Raw genomic sequence first — 18,767 nt, forward strand, 5'->3', positions numbered from 1 at the left:
GCTACTCGGGAGTCAGGAGAATCACTTGAACCCGGGAGGGGGAGGTTGCAGTGAGCCGAGATTGTGCTGTTGCGTTCCAGCCTGGCCCACAGAGTGAGACTGTGTCTCAAAAAAAAAATAAAGTATCCAAAACACACTGGGCTTTGAAGATAATACCAAATGATCTATCTCTATCTGACTGTTAAAGGTATTGTTTACATGTTGCCTTTATTGTAGAGTGGGGTCCAGGCATCCACTGGGAGGCTTGGAACAGATCCCCAGAGGATAAACGGGGACTGCTGTATAATTTTAGTAGCAGAGTTAGAAGTGTGTGCATGTTTCTAGAAATGCAAATAAAACCAAGGACTGAAGAGTAAAAAAATATTTACATGTTGAAATAATATTTTGAATATGCTAGGTAAATAAAACATTAAAATGAATTTCACTTGTTTAAAAAATATTTACATGTTGAAATAATATTTTGAATATGCTAGGTTAATAAAACATTAAAATGAATTTCACTTGTTTAAAAAATATTTACATGTTGAAATACTATTTTGAATATGCTAGGTTAATAAAACATTAAAATGAATTTCACTTGGGGTTTACTGTGATTGCTCAACATTTTGAAACTGGGTGGTCAGCTTGGTGCCGTCCCTGTTGGTGGTGTTTAGCACTCCCACCAAAGGCCCAACAGCCCTGGCACATTTTCTCAGCGGGGAGAGGCGGCGCCTGGTTCATGTGTTGGGTTTTCTGTCTTCGATTTGACGGAGTATTGAAGTATAAAACTTAAGAGTGAGGCCAGGCTTGGTGGCTCAGGCCTGTAAGACCAAAACTTTGGGGGGGCCAAGGCGGGTGGATCACTTGAACCCAGAATTTCAAGACCAGCCTGGGCCACATGGCAAAACCCTGTCTCTACAAAAAATACAAAAATTAGCCAGGTGTGGTGGTGCATGCCTGGAGTCCCACCAACTCGGGAGACAGAGGTGGGAGGATCGCTTGAGCCCAGGACCTCAAGGCTGCAGTGAACCATGACTGTGCCACTGCACTCCAGTCTGGATGACAGAGCAAGACCCTTCTCAAAAAAAAAAAAAAAAAAAAAAAGTTGATGGAACCCGAAGCCTCCCTGATGGAAATGAAGGTGTCCCCAGAGTGCCACTGAGAGCAGGTGAGTCGGCCGTGGCCCTGCTGGCTGGAATGTCAGAATCAACCATGGAGGTCACTGGCCCTGCCTTTTCTTTTTTTTTTTTTTTTTTTTCTGAGACGGAGTCTCACTCTGTTGCCAAGGCTGGAGTGCAGTGGCGCGATCTCAGCTCACTGCAACCTCCGCCTCCTGAGTTCAAGCTATTTTCATGTCTCAGCCTCCCAAGTAGCTGGGATCACAGGCGCCAGCCATCACACCTGGCTAATTTTTGTATCTTTTAGTAGAGATGGGGTTTCACCATGTTGGTCAGGTTGGTCTCGAACTCCTGACCTCTGGTGATCCACCCGCCTCAGCCTCCCAAAGTGCTGGGATTACAGGCGTGAGCCACTGCACCCAGCTGAGGCCCTGCCTTTTCAAAAGCAGATTTGGACCTGGGCTGGTGCGGCCGCGGGAGCAGATATTTGCAGATGCTGAATGTTTTCTCTCGCTGGGTTGGACAGGCTCGCAGTCCCGTGCCTGGCATCTCCTGTCGTCACCCCACCTGCCTACAGCAGGGGAAGCATGTCTCGGGAAGTGTCTTTGCCCCCTGCCTCGGGGGCTTTCCTTTGCCTGCGTTGGGCTTTGGCTGGTATCACTGTTTTATCTGGGCAGGGTCCAGGGCCATGCTGTCGCCCCTGGTGCCTGGCATCTTGGACGGGAGCCTGGGAGCCTGGCTGCTGCTTCCCTTTCTGGTGTACGGGCTGCAGTATCAGAACATTTTCACAAGATGTCCCCAAAAGGCCTTTGAGTCAGAGTGAGGGTTGACAGCGTCCAGTATTCCTGGTGAGAAATTAGGTCCAGCGTCACAGGAAGGACGGATATAACCAGCCTGTCAATCCTAACTCAGTTTCTCTAGGTTAACAGAGTTAAAAGGGATCGGGGATATTTTTAAATGTACTCTTCATTAACCTTCCAGATGTATTCTCTGCAGTAAGCCTAAGACTGCACTTGAAAGATCAGCTCAGAAATGAGTTCCTAAAATAGGTCAGTGGCTGAAATTGCCGTAGTTTTCCAAATGCTAAGCTTAAGAATGAGGATCTTAGGCCGGGCGCGGTGGCTCACGCCTGTAATCCCAGCACTTTGGGAGGCCGAGGCGGGCGGATCACGAGGTCAGGAGATCGAGACCATCCTGGCTAACACGGTGAAACCCCGTCTCTACTAAAAATACAAAAAATTAGCTGGGCGCGGTGGCGGGCGCCTGTAGTCCCAGCTACTCGGGAGGCTGAGACAGGAGAATGGCGTGAACCCGGGAGGCGGAGCTTGCAGTGAGCCGAGATCGCGCCACTGCACTCCAGCCTGGGCGACAGAGCCAGACTCCATCTCAAAAAAAAAAAAAAAAAAAAAAAAAAAGAGGATCTTTGACATCCACTCAGTATTGTAAATATATTTCTTTGGAGACAGGGTCTTGCTCTGTCACCCAGGCTGGAGTGCAGTGGTGCATTCATGGCGCACTGTAGCCTTGAACTCCCAGGCGTGAGTGAAGCTCCCACCTCAGCCTCCTGAGTAGCTAGGACTACAGGTGTGCACCACCATGCCCAGCTAATTTTTTTTTAAATATTTTTTTTTATAGAGATATGGTCTCGCTATGTTGCCCAGGCTGGTCTCGAACTCCTGGCCTCAAGGGACCTTTCTACCTTGGCCTCCCAAAGTACTGGGCTTATAGGCGTGAGCCATGGTGCCTGGCCTTCACTACTGCAGATGTGTTGAGAGGATCATTGTGTTCTGGGGAACCCAGTGACAGGGAAACTAGTCCAACTTTTCTGCTTGGTTGCATATGAAGTTTTTGCAGATAAATGTTGATTTACTTCATTTTGCTGAAATGATATTAAGAACTTATGATCACAGTTTATTATACAAGGTGAATAAAGCAAAGAGGAGAATATTTAGGACGAGATATTAGTTGAATGCTATTAGAGAGATTTTTTGCTGTTTTTCAATTTGTTTGTCTTATTTAGAGACAGTCTTGCTCTGTTGCCCAGGCTGGAGTGCAGTGGCGTCATCACAGCTCATTGCAGCCCTGACCTCCTGGGCTCAAGGGATCCTCTCACCTCAGCCTCCCAAGTAGCTGGGACTACAGGTGCATGCCACGATGCCCTGCTAATTTTTAATTTTTTTTGTAGAGGTGGGGTCTTGCTATGTTGCCCAGGCTGGTCTCTAACTCCTGGGTTCAAGTGATCCTCCCACCTCAGCCTCCCAAAGTGCTGGGATTACAGGTGTGAGTGCCCGGCCCTGTTTTTCATTTCTTTTGTTCGAGGATGTTGTCCTTTGATTTCTACCTCACGTTGTTCCGACACCGGGATGGGGAGGCTCTGCTGACATCCACAGTGTTGAGGCTGCACACTCCTGAGCTACGTTATGACATCATCTTAGAACACATTAAAAGCTAAGATTTTCTTGCAATTGATGCTGCAAGAAATGCCTTTTAAAATGGCCTTTTTTGGCCGGGTGCGGTGGCTCACACCTGTAATCCCAGCACTTTGGGAGGCCGAGGTGGGCGGATCACGAGGTCAGGAGTTCAAGACCAGCCTGGCCAACATGTTGAAACCTCGTCTTGACTAAAGATACAAAAAAATTTAGCCAGGCGTGGTGGCACGTGCCTGTAATCCCAGCTACTCGGGAGGCTGAGGCAGGAGAATCGCTTGAACCTGGGAGGTGAAGGTTGCAGTGAGCTGAGATTGTGCCACTGCACTCCAGCCTGGGCGACAGGGCGAGACTGCATCTCAAAAAAAAAAAAAAAAAAAAAAAACTTTTTAGAGCAGCTCTCTAATTTTTCATTCTGGATGTTTTATTCCACACTAAAGCTATTTTTGCAGATAGTTGTGCTGTGGTGAATCTTAAGAAAAAAATGAAACAGCAGTCCACTCAGAGGACCAGCATTTCCCTCTCCTAGTTTCACTTAAACAGTCCCTGGAGAATGAGGGCAATTAGAAAGTTTACTGTTTCTATGGCAATTGGGTAAAAAGTTTATGAGATTCTAGATAAAATTGGCTGTTCAACGAGCCGGGGTCAGCGCACACAGTGCTGAGCAGTGTGATCGTTTGCAGGGGTGACTTGGGCCAGTTGTTTGGCTGGGCATTGGCTCAGTTCCCCAGGACTTATGTGGCACCCACGCTTTGTCCATCACTTGCAGCCTCTGATTCCCTGTTCTGCGGGAGCGAAGCCCATCTTCCATCGTGCTACACAGCTGGGTCTCTTGGCGGTAAATCTTGGAAGTTCTGTCTGAAGCAGTGATTCCTAAACTTGTTCAGGTGTGAGAAACCCAGCCAGTCTTGGCCTTCCACGGCCTACCAAGAATACAGCTGAACTGAGTGCTGCACATGCAGTGTTCTGGCAACACGAGATGCATCAGATACTGAATCTAGCATAAACAGACAACAAGCATCCAAGGTGTGAGATGAAGTTTGTAGGAAGAAAGATACGTGGAGAAAACGATATCACTTTAAGCTTTGCTGTAAATGAGAAAAGCCAGCTTAATCTAATTTGAGGGCCAGAGATCCTTGGGAGATGGTTAAGAGTATTTTGCACCAGTTGGGTTGATCAGCTATGATTTACGTCTTATTAAAACAGCTAGTAACGGCCAGGCATGGTGGCTCACAGCTGTAATCCCAGCACTTTGGAAGGCGGAGGCGGGCAGATCCCTGAAGTCAGGAGTTCGAGACCAGCCTGGTGAAATCCTGTCTCTACTAAAAATACAAAAATTAGCCGGGTGTGGTGGCGGGCGCCTGTAGTTCCAGCTTCTCAGGAGGCCGAGGCAGGAGAATTGCTTGAGCCCATGATGTGGAGGCTGCAGTGACTCGAGATCGTGCCACTGCACTCCAGCCTGGGCAACAGAGCAAGACTCTGTCTCAAAAAAAGTTTCATATCTCAGGTGTCAATAACTTAGTGTTCAATAAAGTAGGAAGTGAGTGATAAACTCCTTAATATTATAAAACTTGCATACCTCCTCAAACAATAAAAGAACGTAGTTAAGATAATAGGATATAAAACCAACACAGAGGATCAAAAACCTTCATTCACACAAACAATAATCAGAAGATGTAACGGAAGAGGAAAACTCCATTTACAACAGTAATAAAGAAAAACACATAGGAATAAACTTAGGACATAGGTAAGACCTATATTGGATAAAACTTTAAAACATGTTTCATGAAGTATTATTTTGGGAAGAAAAGAGAAAAATGTGTGTTCCGTGAAAGGTTCAATAGTAGATGCAAATCAATGGAAAGACAGTCCTTGTTCTTGGAAGACTCAACAACCAAGAAAGAAGGGTGCCAGACATGACGTGAGAGTGTGTGAAGATGACCCTAGATAGCCTTACAAGGCTATCTTGTAAAGGATGTTCAGATTTACCTATTCAAGGCCCATCTTGAGCTCTCCCTGCCACAGCCCTGGGATCAGCCATTTCTCCCAGGAGCCCTGGTCCATGTTCGTGGGGGATGGTATTTAGGAGCCGTGTTCTGGGTGCCAGGAGTGCTCAGTGCCACTGGGATGTCATTGCATCTGAGTCCTTTCAGCATTTCTGTATTAGTCCGTATTCACACTACTGATACATACCTGAGACTGGGTAATTTATAAAGAAAAAGAGGTTGAATGGACTCACAGTTCCACGTGGCTGGGGAGGCCTCTCAGTCTTGGCGGAAGGCAAAAGGCACATCTTACGTGGCAACAGACGAGAGAGAATGCGAACCAAGCAAAGGGGGTTTCCCCTTATAAAACCGTCAGATCTCGTGAGACTTACTACCATGAGAACAGTATGGGGGAAACTGCCCCCATGATTCAATTATGTCCCACCAGGTCCCTCCCACAATGCATGGGAATTACAGTTCAAGATGAGGTTTGGGTATGGACACAGCCAAACCATATCAATTTCCAAAAACAAAAATGAAAAAAATTTCTTTTCCTTTTTTCCTTTTTTTTTTTTTTTTAACCTAGGCGGGAGTACAGTGGTGTGATCATAGTTCACTGCAGCCTCCATCTTCCAGGCTCAAGCAATCCTTCCACCTCAGCCTCCTAAGTAGCTGGGACCAATGCGTGCGCCCCCACACCCAGCTAATTTTCTATTTTTATTTTTGTAGACATGAGGTCTCACTATGTTGCCCAGGCTGGTCTTGAACTCCTGGTGTCCATTCATCCTCCTGACTCAGCCTCCCAAAGAGCTGGGATTACAGGCGTGAGCCACTGCACCTGGCCATGATTCACTTTTTTTTTTTTCTTTGAGCCAGAGTCTTGCTCTGTCACCCAGGCTTGAGTGCAGTGGCATGGTCTCGGCTCATTGCAACCTCCGCCTCCCGGGTTCAATAGGTTCTGATGCCTCAGCCTCCCGTGTAGCTGGGATTACAGGTGCATGCCTGGCTAATTTTTGTATTTTTAGTAGAGATGGAGTTTTGCCACGTTGGCCAGGCTGGTGTTGAACTCCTGACTTCAAGTGATCCATCCACCTCAGCCTCCCAAAGTGCTGGGATTACAGGTGTGAGTCACCGCACCCGGCCGACTTCTAATGAACAGAATATGGCAAAAGCCTAGGGAAGTCACTTCTGAGATTAGGGTGCAAGGAGACTGTGACGTCCGTCTTGTGTGTGCCCCGTCTTGTGTGTGCTTGCACCGTCTAAGGCAAGCCAGCTGCAGTGTTGTGAGCTTCCTTGTGGTAAGGCCCATGTACTAAGGAACTGAGGGTGGCCTTTGGGCAGCAGCCAGCAAGGCTGAGGCCCTTCTCCAGTGACCTTGGAGGACTGAGTCCTTACAATATCCGTGTGTGTGAGCTTGGGAGTGGATCATTCCAGACAAGCTTTCAGATGAAACCACAGCCCTGGGGGACACCTCGACCACAACGTGGTGAACCCTTGAGGCAAAGGCACAGAGCTCAGCCACGCCCACTTTCCTGACCCCGGATACCATGAGAAAATAAATGTTATTTTAGGCTGCTAAATGTTGGGTTAATTTGTTATGCAGAAAAAGGGACCAAATACAATCTTCTACCAGTAAGGAAGAGTGCACCTTCTTTGCTTGTCACCTTTGGATTCCTGAGGCAACGTACATCATACTTGATATGGCTGCCAAGCACTTAACTTACTGGGTGACTTGAAAGCGTGCTTTTTTTTTTTTTTTTTTCAGACGGGGTCTGTTGCCCAGGCTGGAGTGCAGTGGCTTGATCATAGCTCACGGCAGCCTCCATCTCCCAGGCTCCAGCGATCCTCCCACCTCAGCGTCCGGAGTATCAGGAACGACAGGCACGTGCTACCACACCTGGCTAATTTTTATTTTTTTAATTTATTTTTTATTTTTTAAGACAGAGTCTCATTCTGTCGCCCAGGCTGGAGTGCAGTGGTACGATCTCGGCTCACTGCAACCTCCACCTCCCGGGCTTAAACGATTTTCCTGCGTCAGCCTCCAGAGTAGCTGGGATTACAGGCACCTGCCACCACGCCTGGCTAATTTTTGTATTTTTAGTAGAGACGGGGTTTCGTCATGTTGGCCAGGCGGGTCTCGAACTCCTGAGCTCAAGCGATCCGCCCGCCTCGGCCTCCCAAAATGCTGGGATCACGGGCGTGAGCCACCGCCCCCGGACACAAGCATTATTATAACAGTACCCACCCTGTGTATTTTTTAGCACCTATCCTGAGTTTTTAAATTCAGCACGAAGTTTAAGTCCTAGCCCTGTTGATCCCAATAGCCGTAGCTCATCCATTTCGACTCCGAGCGGAGTTCCATGCCCTGACCCTCGGCGGAGGCCCCACCCCGGGACGCCAGCCCGGCCAGGGCACCCCAGACCCCCCAGCCCTGCGGGGCCCGAACCTAGTAGTCTGCACTTGCTCTGGGCAGGGCGGGTTGCCTTGACAACTAGCTGCTCTCTTAGCAACTCTAGGCCCCTAGAGATGACGTCACTAGCCCGCGCCCGGTTCTGGACCCGCCCCCCGTGCTGCCGCCGCTTGCCATTAGCTGGCGGAGAGACGGACGCAGACCTCGTCCAATGGGAGGCTCCGCGCTCCTGAAGGCGGTACTAACGCTTACCTGGGGCGCGGGTCCCTGCCGGAAGCCGCAGTCCGCGACGCAGCTGTTCACGCTTTGGTGGGCGAGGTGGGCGCAGGTAGGCGCGTGGGGCAGCAGCGGGGTGGCGGGCGGGTTAGGACGCCGAGGAGACTCAGAGCCCCGGGGCGGGCTCCCGCGGGGCTCCGCCCCCTCCACGTGGGTGCGCGGTGGCCTGGCGCGGCGCGAGCGGGCGGCGGCCCTGGAGTCCGCGGTGATGGGGAGGCTGGTGCGGCCGGTACGTCCCGGCGCGGGCTCCGACACCCGCACCCGCCCTGGGTTAACTCAGCGCGGGCGAGCGGAAGGGACTTAGCGAGCTCCTAGGTTTCAGGCCGTCAGCGCTTGCAGTGGCTCTGGTTTCATTGCCTTCCTCTGAAGACGCCCTGATTGCCCTCCGAGGCTTTCAGCTCCCACTTTCTCTCTTTTTTTATTTTTGAGGCAGTGTCTCGGTGTGTCATCCAGGCTGGAGTGCAGTGGCGTGATCATAGCTCACTGCGGCCTCCACCTCCTGGGCTCAAGTCGTCCTCCCGCCTCATCCTCCCGAGTGGCTGGGACCACATGCGCGCGCCACCACACCCGGATAATTTTTGAAAATGTTTTTTGTAGAAATGGGGTCTCACCATGTTACCCAGGCTGGTCTCGAATTCTTGGGCTCAAGCGATGGATCCTCCCGCCTCGGCCTCACAAAGTGCTGGGATTACAGGAGTGAGCCAACGCGCCCGGCCTCACTTTCCATCATAAGCATGCTTTCCATTTCCTCCCTTCCATCATTCATTCATTCATTCATTCATTCATTTTTAAAAAACGTTCATTGGATTCCTCCTGCACTGTTCGGGGCATTGGGCTACAGCTGTCAACAAGTGGAGACAAGTCTGTGATCTAGTGAACTTCCATTCTGGAGGGGAGAGACAGATGAACAAGGTGCACAGAGCAGGTGATGGTAAGTGCCATGGAGAAGATGAGAACAGGGGTTTTGAGAATGGAGAGGAAGCAGGAGGAGGAGTGAGGCACCAGAACATTCCAGGTCGAGGAAACAGCAGGTGCAGGGGAAACAGCAGGGAGCCAAGTGTGGCTGCAGCCAATTTGGGAACAGAGAGAGAAAGAGGAGGTGAGTTCCCAGAGATGTGAGGAGGGGCCAGGGCAGTCGTGTGGACCCTACCAAGTGGCAAGGACCTTGACTTTCCCTCCAAGTGGAAGGGGACAGCTTGGGAAGTTTTTTGAGTGGAGGTGACACACCATCTGATTTAGGAGTTTAAAAGCCATCGTGAGAGGTGGTGGCTTGGACTGGGTACCTATGGGATCTTAAGGGAGTCACATTCTGGGTGTATTTCAGTGGCAAACCAACAGGAGTTGGTGGTGGGTTGGATGAGTATGTGAGAAAGAGAGGATTTGTGGATGGACCAAGGTTTTAAGCTTAAGCTACTATGTGAACCTCATCAGATGGATGTTCATGGAGAGGATGAACACTAGGAAGCTCAGGTTTGTGGAGGGTGATCAGGGGTATTGATTACGAATTCCTAAGCTTGAGACGATATATGTGTAGATGATATATATAAGGACATATATATGGTTATATATAGTTATATATCTACACAGTTTATACACACACACACACACACGTTATATATATATATTTCTTTTTGAGGTGGAGTCTCACTCTGTTGTCCAGGCTGGAGTGCAGTGGCGCGATCTCAGCTCACTGCAACCTCCACCTCTCGGATTCAAACGATTCTCCTGCCTCAGCCTCCCAAGTAGCTGGGATTACAGGCATGTGCCAGCACACCCAGCTAATTTTTGTGTTTTCAGTAAAGATGCGGTTTCACCATGTTAGCCAGGCTGGTCTCAAACTCCTGACCTCAAGTGATCCCCCTGCCTCGGCCTCCCAAAGTGCTGGGATCACAGGCGTGAGCCACCGCACCCGGCCATACACATACATATATATGTACACTTATATATATGTGTATAAACAGTGTAAACAGAGGTCAGGAGTTCAAGTATATATATGTATATATATGTCTAGGTACACATATATGACCATATACATATATATATGTAACTATATACGTATATACATATAAATATAGCTATATACATATACACAGTTGAGTTGGCATGTAGTTCTGTAAAGAGAGGAAACAAAGTCATCAGCATCTAGTTGGTATTTGAAGCCACATGACCGAATGGGATCACGAGGGAGTGAGGAGGCTGAGCACTAAGCCTGGGTCCTTCAGTGTTCAAGGACAGGGCGATTAAGAGGTGGGAGCAAAAGCAGGAGTTGTGCTGTCTGTGCTGGATGCCAAGTGAAAACCGCCTGTCAAGAGAGAAGGAAGGATCAACAGTCCAACGCTGTTAGGTCAAATAAGTTGCATACTGAGAGTTGGCAATGGGATTTAGCCACGTGGGTGTCATTGTGGTAGGGTGTTTGGGGCAAAAGCCTGATGGGATGGGGGAAGGAAAGGAGTCAGAGACAGGGCAGGTAGATGACTCTTTATTTATTTATTTATTTATTTATTTATTTATTTATTTATTTATTTTTGAGAAGGAGTCCTGCTCTGTAGCCCAGGCTGGAGTGCAGTGGTGTGATCTCGGCTCACTGCAAGCTCCGCCTCCCAGGTTCACGTCATTCTCCTGCCTCAGCCTCCCGAGTAGCTGAGTAGCTGGGACTGCAGGCACCCGCTACTACGCCCAGCTAATTTTTTGTATTTTTTAGTAGAGACAGGGTTTCACCGTGTTAGCCAGGATGGTCTCGATCTCCTGACCTTGTGATCTGCCCGTCTCGGCCTCCCAAAGTGCTGGATTATAGGCGTGAGCCACCGCGCCTGGCCTATTTATTTATTTAGAGACACAGTGTCACTCTGTCGCCCACGCTGGAGTGCAGTGGCACGATCTTGGCTCACTATAACCTCCACGGCTTCAAGTGATTCTCCTGCCTCAGCCTCCCGAGTAGCTGGGATTACAGGCACACGCCACCACGCCTGGCTAATTTTTGTATTTTTAGTAGAGATGGGGTTTCACCATATTGGTCAGCCTGGTCTCGAACTCCTGACTTCAGGTGATCTGCCCGCCTCAGGCTCCCAAAGTGCTGGGATTACAGGCATGAGCCACCGCGCCCAGCCTTGCCCCCCTGCCCTTTTTTTTTTTTAAGAGACAGTCTCTCGCTCTGTCGCCGAGGCTGGAGTATAGTGGCGTGATCGTGATTCACTGCGCCCTTGAACTCCTGGGCTCAAGTGATTCTCCTGCCTCAACCTCCCAAGTAGCTGGGACTACAGGCACACGCCACCATGCCCAGCTAATTAAAAAAAAAATATTTTGGGGCCAGGTGTGATGGCTCACGCCTGTAATCCCAGCAGTTTGGGAGGCCAAGGTGGGAGGATCACTTGAGCCCAGGAGTTTGAGATCAGTCTGGGAAACATGGTGAAACCCTATTCCCACAAAAAATACAAAAGTTAGCAACATGGTGGTGTACACCTGTAGTCCCAGCTACTCCGGAGGCTGAGTTGGGAGGATTGCTTGAGCCTGGGCGGTTGAGGCTGCAGTGAGCTGTGAGCATGCCACTGTATTCCAGCCTAAATTTTGTCTCACAACAAACATAGCAAGTGATCTTTCTCCTATTTATTTATTTATTGTAAAGTAGCACTTGGGTGGTTTTTTTTTTTGAGATAGAGTCTCACTCTGTCGCCCAGGCTGGAGTGCAGTGGCTTGATCTCGGCTCACTGCAATCTCTGCCTCCCGGGTTCATGCCATTCTCCTGCCTCAGCCTCCCGAGTAGCTGGGACTGCAGGCGCCCGCCACCACGCCCGGCTAATTTTTTTTTTTTTGTATTTTTAGTAGAGACAGGGTTTCATCGTGTTAGCCAGGATGGTCTCGATCTCCTCACCTCGTGATCCGCCCGCCTCGGCCTCCCAAAGTGCTGGGATTACAGGCGTGAGCCACTGCGTCCGGCCGCACTTGGGTGTTATATTTTTAAATTTATGGTAAATAATTTGAGAGGGATTATAGTTTTTTTTTTTTTGTTTTTTTTTTTTTTTTGCAGTATATCGAGGGATTGTGAAACTATCACCACAATCTAATTTTAAGACTTTTCCTTCTGCCACAAGAAACCCTGCACCCCTTAGTGGTCACCTGCTCTTCCCTCCGCTTGCCCTATCCCTAAATAATCTCTCATCTCCTTTCTGTCAGTATAATTTACGTATCCTGAGCTTTTCACAGAAGTGGAATTTTGCAGTGTGGAGTCTTGGGTGTCTGGCTTCTCCTGCCTGGCACAGTGTCTTCTGAGTTCATTGTCTTGTGGCACATGTCAGTATCCCATTTCCTCTGGTGGCCGAATAGTATCCCCTGTGTGAATACGCCACGTCTTGTTTCCCCCTTCGTCCATGGATGCACAGACACGGAGGTTGTTTCCACCGCTTGAATATTAGGCACATACTGCCGTGAACATCATTGTACACATTTTTATGGAGATGTGTTCGTTTCTCTTTGATTGGCATTTCCTAAATGACCCATAATGCTGAGCTGCGTTTCATGTGCCTATTGGTCATTCGTGTATCTTCTTTGGAGAGATGTCTCTTCAGATCCCTTCCCCATTTAAAAACCGGGTTATTTGTCTCCTATTGTTGAGTTGTTAGAGGTCTTTATATATTCTGGTTACTAGTGTCTTGTCAGATATGTGATTTGCAGGTATTTTCTCCAATACTATGGGTGGTCTTTTTTTTTTTTTTTTTTTTTTTTTTTAAGACAGGTTCTCACTCTGTTGTCCAGGCTGGGTTGCAGTGGCATAATCATGGCTTATTACAACTTTGACTTCCAGAGCTCAGGTCATCCTCCCACTTCAGCCTCCCAGGTAGCTGGGACTACAGGTGTGCATCACCATGCCCAGCTAATTTTTTGTATTTTTTGTAGAGATGGAGCCTCACTGTGTTGCCCAGGCTGGTCTTGAACTCCTGGGCTCAAGCAGTCCTCCCACCTCATCCTCCCAAAGTGCTGGGATTAGAGGCGTGAGCCACCGCACCCAGCCTGGGTTTTCTTTTTGCTTTGTTTTTTGTAGAGATGTGGTCTTGCTATGTGGCCGGGACTGGTCTGGAACTCCTGGCCTCAAGTGATCCTCCTGCCTCGGCCTCCCAAAGTGCTGGGATTATAGGCGTGAGCCACTGCACTCAGCCTCTTTACCTTCTTGCTGGCATCCTTTGCAGCACAAAAGTTTTAAATTTTGTTGTAGTCCACTTTATTATCTCTTCTTCTTTTGCCGCCTGTTTTTGGTGCCATATGTAAGAGGCCATTGCCTAATCCAAGGTCATGAAGATTTAATCCTGTGTTTTCTTCTAATAATTTTATAGTTTTAGGTCTTCCATTTAGGACTTTGATCTATTTTAGTTAGTTTTGTGTACGGTGTGAGGTAGGGCTCCAAATCCATTCTTTTATATGTTGGTAGCCAGTTGTCCTGGCACCATTTGTCTTTCCCACTGAATTGTCATGGCACTCTTGTTGAAAATCAATTGACAGTAAATGAAAGTAAACGTCATTTTCCATAACAAACATTCATTATCTCAAAGCTTGAGTCACTTACCCTTAGAACTGTTAAAAGAAACCTTTCCATAATATGGAAAAGTCTTTTATCCCTTTTTAGCAAATAGACATAGTGATTAAGTTTTTAAATGATAACTTACAGAATGAATATAGATTTGACTTAACTTTTATAGTAATGGGTATGTAAATATTTGCTGAACTTTTCTTATTTCTCTCACAAGGTAATTGGCTGGCAAGGTCTTTTGTCTTTCCAGAGCCCCTGTGTCAACAGTATCTCATTCTTCCAAGATTTCTTATTACACAGCTAATTGAAATCTGTAGCCTTTGGCTTCTGATGCTTTTTAAAGATAAGGCTCAATTAAAGAATGAGGGGCTTGGGATTTTCTGATTCCACAATAGGAATATTCTTTCAATGTGCTGTTACCAGTGACAGTCCCAAGTGGGATGGAGGGAACCCTTGTGCAGGCTCTGCCCTTTGGACAGGGCCTTTGCTCTTTGACTGTCTCCTTGGTTTCTGGCCTCACCTGGCATCCCAGGCCTGTCTTGACCTCCCCTGACTCTTTTTCACAGCGAGTGGTATTTAGACCACACCTGGGCTCTAGGTGGGCTCCGTGCTGCCAGGCCCTTTCCATGATGATTACCCTTTTTAAACTGCCGCTCTTCTGTAACCTTTCCTGCTTAACTTTTTTTTTTTTTTTTTTTTAAACACAAGGTCTCATTCTTTTGCCCAGGCTGGAGTGCAGTGGTACAGTCATGGCTCACTGCAGCCTCGTCCTCTTGGGCTCAAGCAATCCTCCCACCTCTACCTCCTGAGTAGCTAGGACCACAGGTGTGCACCACCAAGCGTAGCCAATTTTTAAAAAATGTTTTGTAGACATGGAGCCTCGCTGTGTTGCCCAGGCTGGTCTGAAACTCCTGGGCTCAAGCAATCTGCCCACCTCAGCCTCCCAGAATGCTGGGATGACAGGCGTGAGCCACTGTGCCTGGACTGTTTTAATTTTGGGGTGCGATTTGGCTTTCTTGGTGTTCCCTGGCTTACTGACGTGGTCCTTTGTGGGTGTGTGTCTGAGCTGTCCGGGCTGGAGGCCGTGTGGTGAAGCAGCATGCATGCTGCGTGTGCTGGTTGTTGAGTTCCTGTCTCTTGGCTCCCCAGCCCTCTGTGGCACACCCCCCTGCCCACACCCGCCTGGGGGCCCATATAGCCTGGGGCTCTGCAGGACACTTTTCTGTTCTCAGCTCCTTTTAAGGCTGCACCCAGTGGGGGCGGCAGAGGAGACTGGGAGCTGGAGGGTGGGGAGGAGTGTAGGGAGGAGTGTGGGTGAGGGGGTGGCCCTGGGGAGGGTGGGGATAGGAAGGGAGGGGTGGGGACCAGGGCCGTGGGATTAGGTGAGGGCTTCTTCTGCTCCTGCTGTCCTGCATGAGTGAACCCAGGCAGGAGGCTTCACTGCAGCAGCAGGCGTGGGCCGGGCCCCTGCTTCTCCCTCCTAGAAGCAGCCTGGTCCCTGCCCGCCCCCCACCCCAGGTTGTTCCTTAGGTCCTGGCCACAGCCGCCAGCACCCCTCCATCAGGGGTGCTGATGAGCCTGCTACCCCAGCCCCTCCAGCAGGCTCCCAGGTCTGGTGGCCTCAGCTGCCTCTTTCGGCTCCCTCATCACACAGTCCACAAAGGACACAGGTTCTGCCGTCCCTGGACTTCTCCGTCCTGGTGTGGTGTTCTGGAGACAGCTGTGCTGGAGAAAGGAGGCCTGACCACACGCCCCTCGAATGCTGCATCCACCCTCGTACGTGGCCTGCTCCATGCTCCTTGCACGCTCAGAGGAGACCCCAGACTCACGGTGGTCCTTGAGCCCCTCCACCCGAGGGGGCCGGGTGTCCTGTGATGGGCAGGACTGGTGCCCGCAGCCCGTGTGGTGCCACAGCTTCCCTAGTTGATGGGGAGCATGAGTGAGCCCATGATAGGAGAAAGTGAAAACAATTCAAAATATTCAGTAATTAGAGAGCAGGCAGATTTTCACCTTTGGGAAATTATGATACTGTCACTAAAAATGGTATTTGTCTTAATCTTGAACACTTTGTGTTCATGTTCAGTTAGAAATATAGAATATATAATGCATGTATGATTGCAGCTATGTTAAATAAAAACACTCAGAAAAAAGACTGAACGGGGCCGGGCACACTGGCTCACAGCAGTGGCCCCAGCACTTGGGGAGGCCGAGGCAGAGGATGGCTTGAACCAAGGGGTTTAAGACCAGCCTGGGCAGCATAGCAAGACCCTGCCTCTACAAAAAATTTAAGTTAGCCAGGCATGGTGGCACACGCCTGTAGTTACAGCTGCTCAGGAGGCTGAGGTGGGAGGAGGGCTTGAGCCTGGGGTTTTGAGGATGCAGTGAGCCGAGATCGCGCCACTGCACTCCAGCCTAGGTGACAGGGTGGGATGAGCCGAGATTGCGCCACTGCACTCCAGCCTGGGTGACAGTGAGATGAGCCGAGATCGCGCTACTGTGCTCCAGCCTGGGTGACAGAGTGGGACGAGCCGAGATCGTGCCACTGCACTCCAGCCTGGGTGACAGGGTGGGATGAGCCAAGATCGTGCCACTGCACTCCATCCTGGGTGACAGTGAGATGAGCCGAGATCACGCTACTGCGCTCCAGCCTGGGTGACAGGGTGGGACGAGCCGAGATCGTGCCACTGCACCCCATCCTGGGTGACAGTGAGATGAGCCGAGATCGTGCCACTGCACTCCAGCCTGGGTGACGGTGGGATGAGCCGAGATCGCGCCACTGCACTCCAGCCTGGGTGACAGTGAGATGAGCCGAGATCGTGCCACTGCACTCCAGCCTGGGTGACAGAGTGGGACGAGCCGAGATCGTGCTACTGCACTCCAGCCCGGGTGACAGGGTGGGATGAGCCGAGATCGCGCTACTGCACTCCATCCTGGGTGACAGTGAGATGAGCCGAGATCGCGCCACCGCACTCCAGCCTGGGTGACAGGGTGGGATGAGCCGAGATCGTGCTACTGCACTCCAGCCTGGGTGACAGGGTGGGATGAGCCGAGATCGTGCCACTGCGCTCCAGCCTGGGTGACAGGGTGGGATGAGCCGAGATCGTGCCACTGCACTCCATCCTGGGTGACAGTGAGATGAGCCGAGATCGCGCTACTGCACTCCAGCCTGGGTGACAGAGTGAGACCCTGACTCAAAAAAAAAAAAAGACAGAAAGGAAATACACCAAAATGTGTCAAATTGGTTGTCCATAGGTTATGAAACATGGGGGTTTGAGTTTGTTTTAACTTTTATATGTTTTCCATGTTTTCTGAAATACTTTTTTTTTTTTAATGGGAGAGTGCCCTACCTCTTTTTATTTAAAAATCTTACATGAGTTAAGCCTTTTATTTCCTTGTCTTCAGCAGTTTACTTTGTCTGTTGCAGGATGGCAAAACAGAAGAGAAAAGTTCCTGAAGTGACAGAGAAAAAGAACAAAAAGCTGAAAAAGGCGTCAGCAGAGGGGCCACTGCTGGGCCCTGAGGCTGCACCAAATGGCGAAGGAGCTAGCTCCAAGGTAAGGCCGCCAGTGCTTCACTGGCACTGCCCTCTGGGATCCACCTGTTATCTGATCCGGAGGGAGTGGGGGCGGCTCAGCCTGCTGGTCTCTGTGGAGCACAGGCTGGAACAGGTGCAGAGGTGTGGTTGGGCTTGGTGCCTTCCAGAAGCGACTGTAGGACAAAGAAGGATTTTAGTAAATTTTGAGTTGGAACCCTATGCCTGCTTTTCCTAGCTGCCGGGAAACTGCTGTTTTGGGTGCCATGTTGTATAGGGGACTTGTTGGCGGCATGCAGGATGGTGAGGGGCCTGCAGCAGGCCTTCGGTTGTGCCCTGGGAAGGTGCGAGGGGCGGCTCCTCATCTGGGCATGTGCAGGGGCGTGTCGTGAAAGCCTGTGTTTAAAAATGCACATCTAGAAATGTTCATGTCGAATAACACGATTATTGTCCATTTGAAAATCACCTATTGGTATCATTTTCTAAACTGTGTGCAGCGGATTATGAATAACGTTGAGATTTGAGTATCCACCACCATTCACTTGAAAAGACACGTGAGCCATCTTCTCCTAAAGTTATGCATTTTTATTCTTCGTTTTCTTGAGACAGTCTCTGTCACCCAGGCTGGAGTGCAGTGGTGGGATCTCGGCTCAGTACAACCTCCATCTCCTAGGTTCCAGCGATTTTCCTGCCTCAGCCCCACAGGTAGCCAGGATTGCAGGTGCACACCACCACACCCACCTAGTGTTTTGTATATTTGATAGAGATGGGGTTTCACCATGTTGGCGAGACGGGGTTTCACCATGTTGGCCAGGCTGGTCTTGAAACTCCCGACCTCAAGTGATCCACCCACCTTGGCCTCCCAACATGCTGGAATTACAGGCATGAGCCACCGCACCCGGCCTGCATTTTTATTCTTTTTTTTTTTTTTGAGACAGAGTCTCGCTCTGTCACCCAGGCTGGAGTGCAGTGGCGCCATCTTGGCTTACTGCCAGCTCCACCTCCCAGGTTCATGCCGTTCTCCTGTCTCAGCCTCCTGAGTAGCTGGGACTACAGGCACCTACCACCACGCCCAGCTAATTTTTTGTATTTTTTAGTAGAGATGGGGTTTCACCATGTTAGCCAGGATGGTCTCGACCTCCTGACCTCGTGATCCACCCGCCTCGGCCTCCCAAAGTGCTGGGATTACAGGTGTGAGCCACTGCGCCAGGCCCTGCATTTTTATTCTTGAAAGTATTTTATTATGTACTGTATCATGTTTATCTTCCACAAAAGATGCATATACGTTTAAATTTGAAAATATAAAAATTTTTTTACCCACCAAGTTCTGAGTGTTAAAATTTTTCTTCTACATTGAGCTGTGTTTACCATTAGTAGCATGCAGTTGATCGAAACAGCATAATAGATGAGGAATTTTCACAGATGATTCTACATAAAGTGAAATCTGATGACGCGGGCACCACATCGTGGTAAGGGCATTGTTACCCCGTGTTACCACCCTGTGGAAGGGCGGGGCTTTCCGT

The 18,767-nt window shown here is 49.5% G+C and overlaps 1 protein-coding gene across 9 annotated transcripts in view; it reads left to right on the top strand.

Annotated features, from left to right (window-relative positions):
• Nucleotides 1-7,279: 7,279 nt before the first annotated feature.
• C22H7orf50 (chromosome 22 C7orf50 homolog) overlaps nt 7,280-18,767 on the top strand; it is a 145,113-nt gene continuing 133,625 nt past the window's right edge. For 2 of the 9 annotated variants that reach the window (XM_063631112.1, XM_063631107.1), the window contains exons 1-2: nt 8,200-8,246; nt 17,137-17,266. In XM_063631112.1, the coding sequence (XP_063487182.1) occupies nt 17,138-17,266 (129 nt within the window). In that variant the 5' untranslated portion in view covers nt 8,200-8,246; nt 17,137. Of the gene's footprint in view, nt 7,390-8,140; nt 9,126-17,136; nt 17,267-18,767 lie in introns of those variants that run through there. The other 7 variants (XM_063631108.1, XM_055260885.2, XM_063631109.1 and 4 more) reach the window with 7 other exon arrangements.

Source organism: Symphalangus syndactylus, chromosome 22 (genome assembly GCF_028878055.3).
Source record: "Symphalangus syndactylus isolate Jambi chromosome 22, NHGRI_mSymSyn1-v2.1_pri, whole genome shotgun sequence".
NCBI classification, from domain to species: domain Eukaryota; kingdom Metazoa; phylum Chordata; class Mammalia; order Primates; family Hylobatidae; genus Symphalangus; species Symphalangus syndactylus.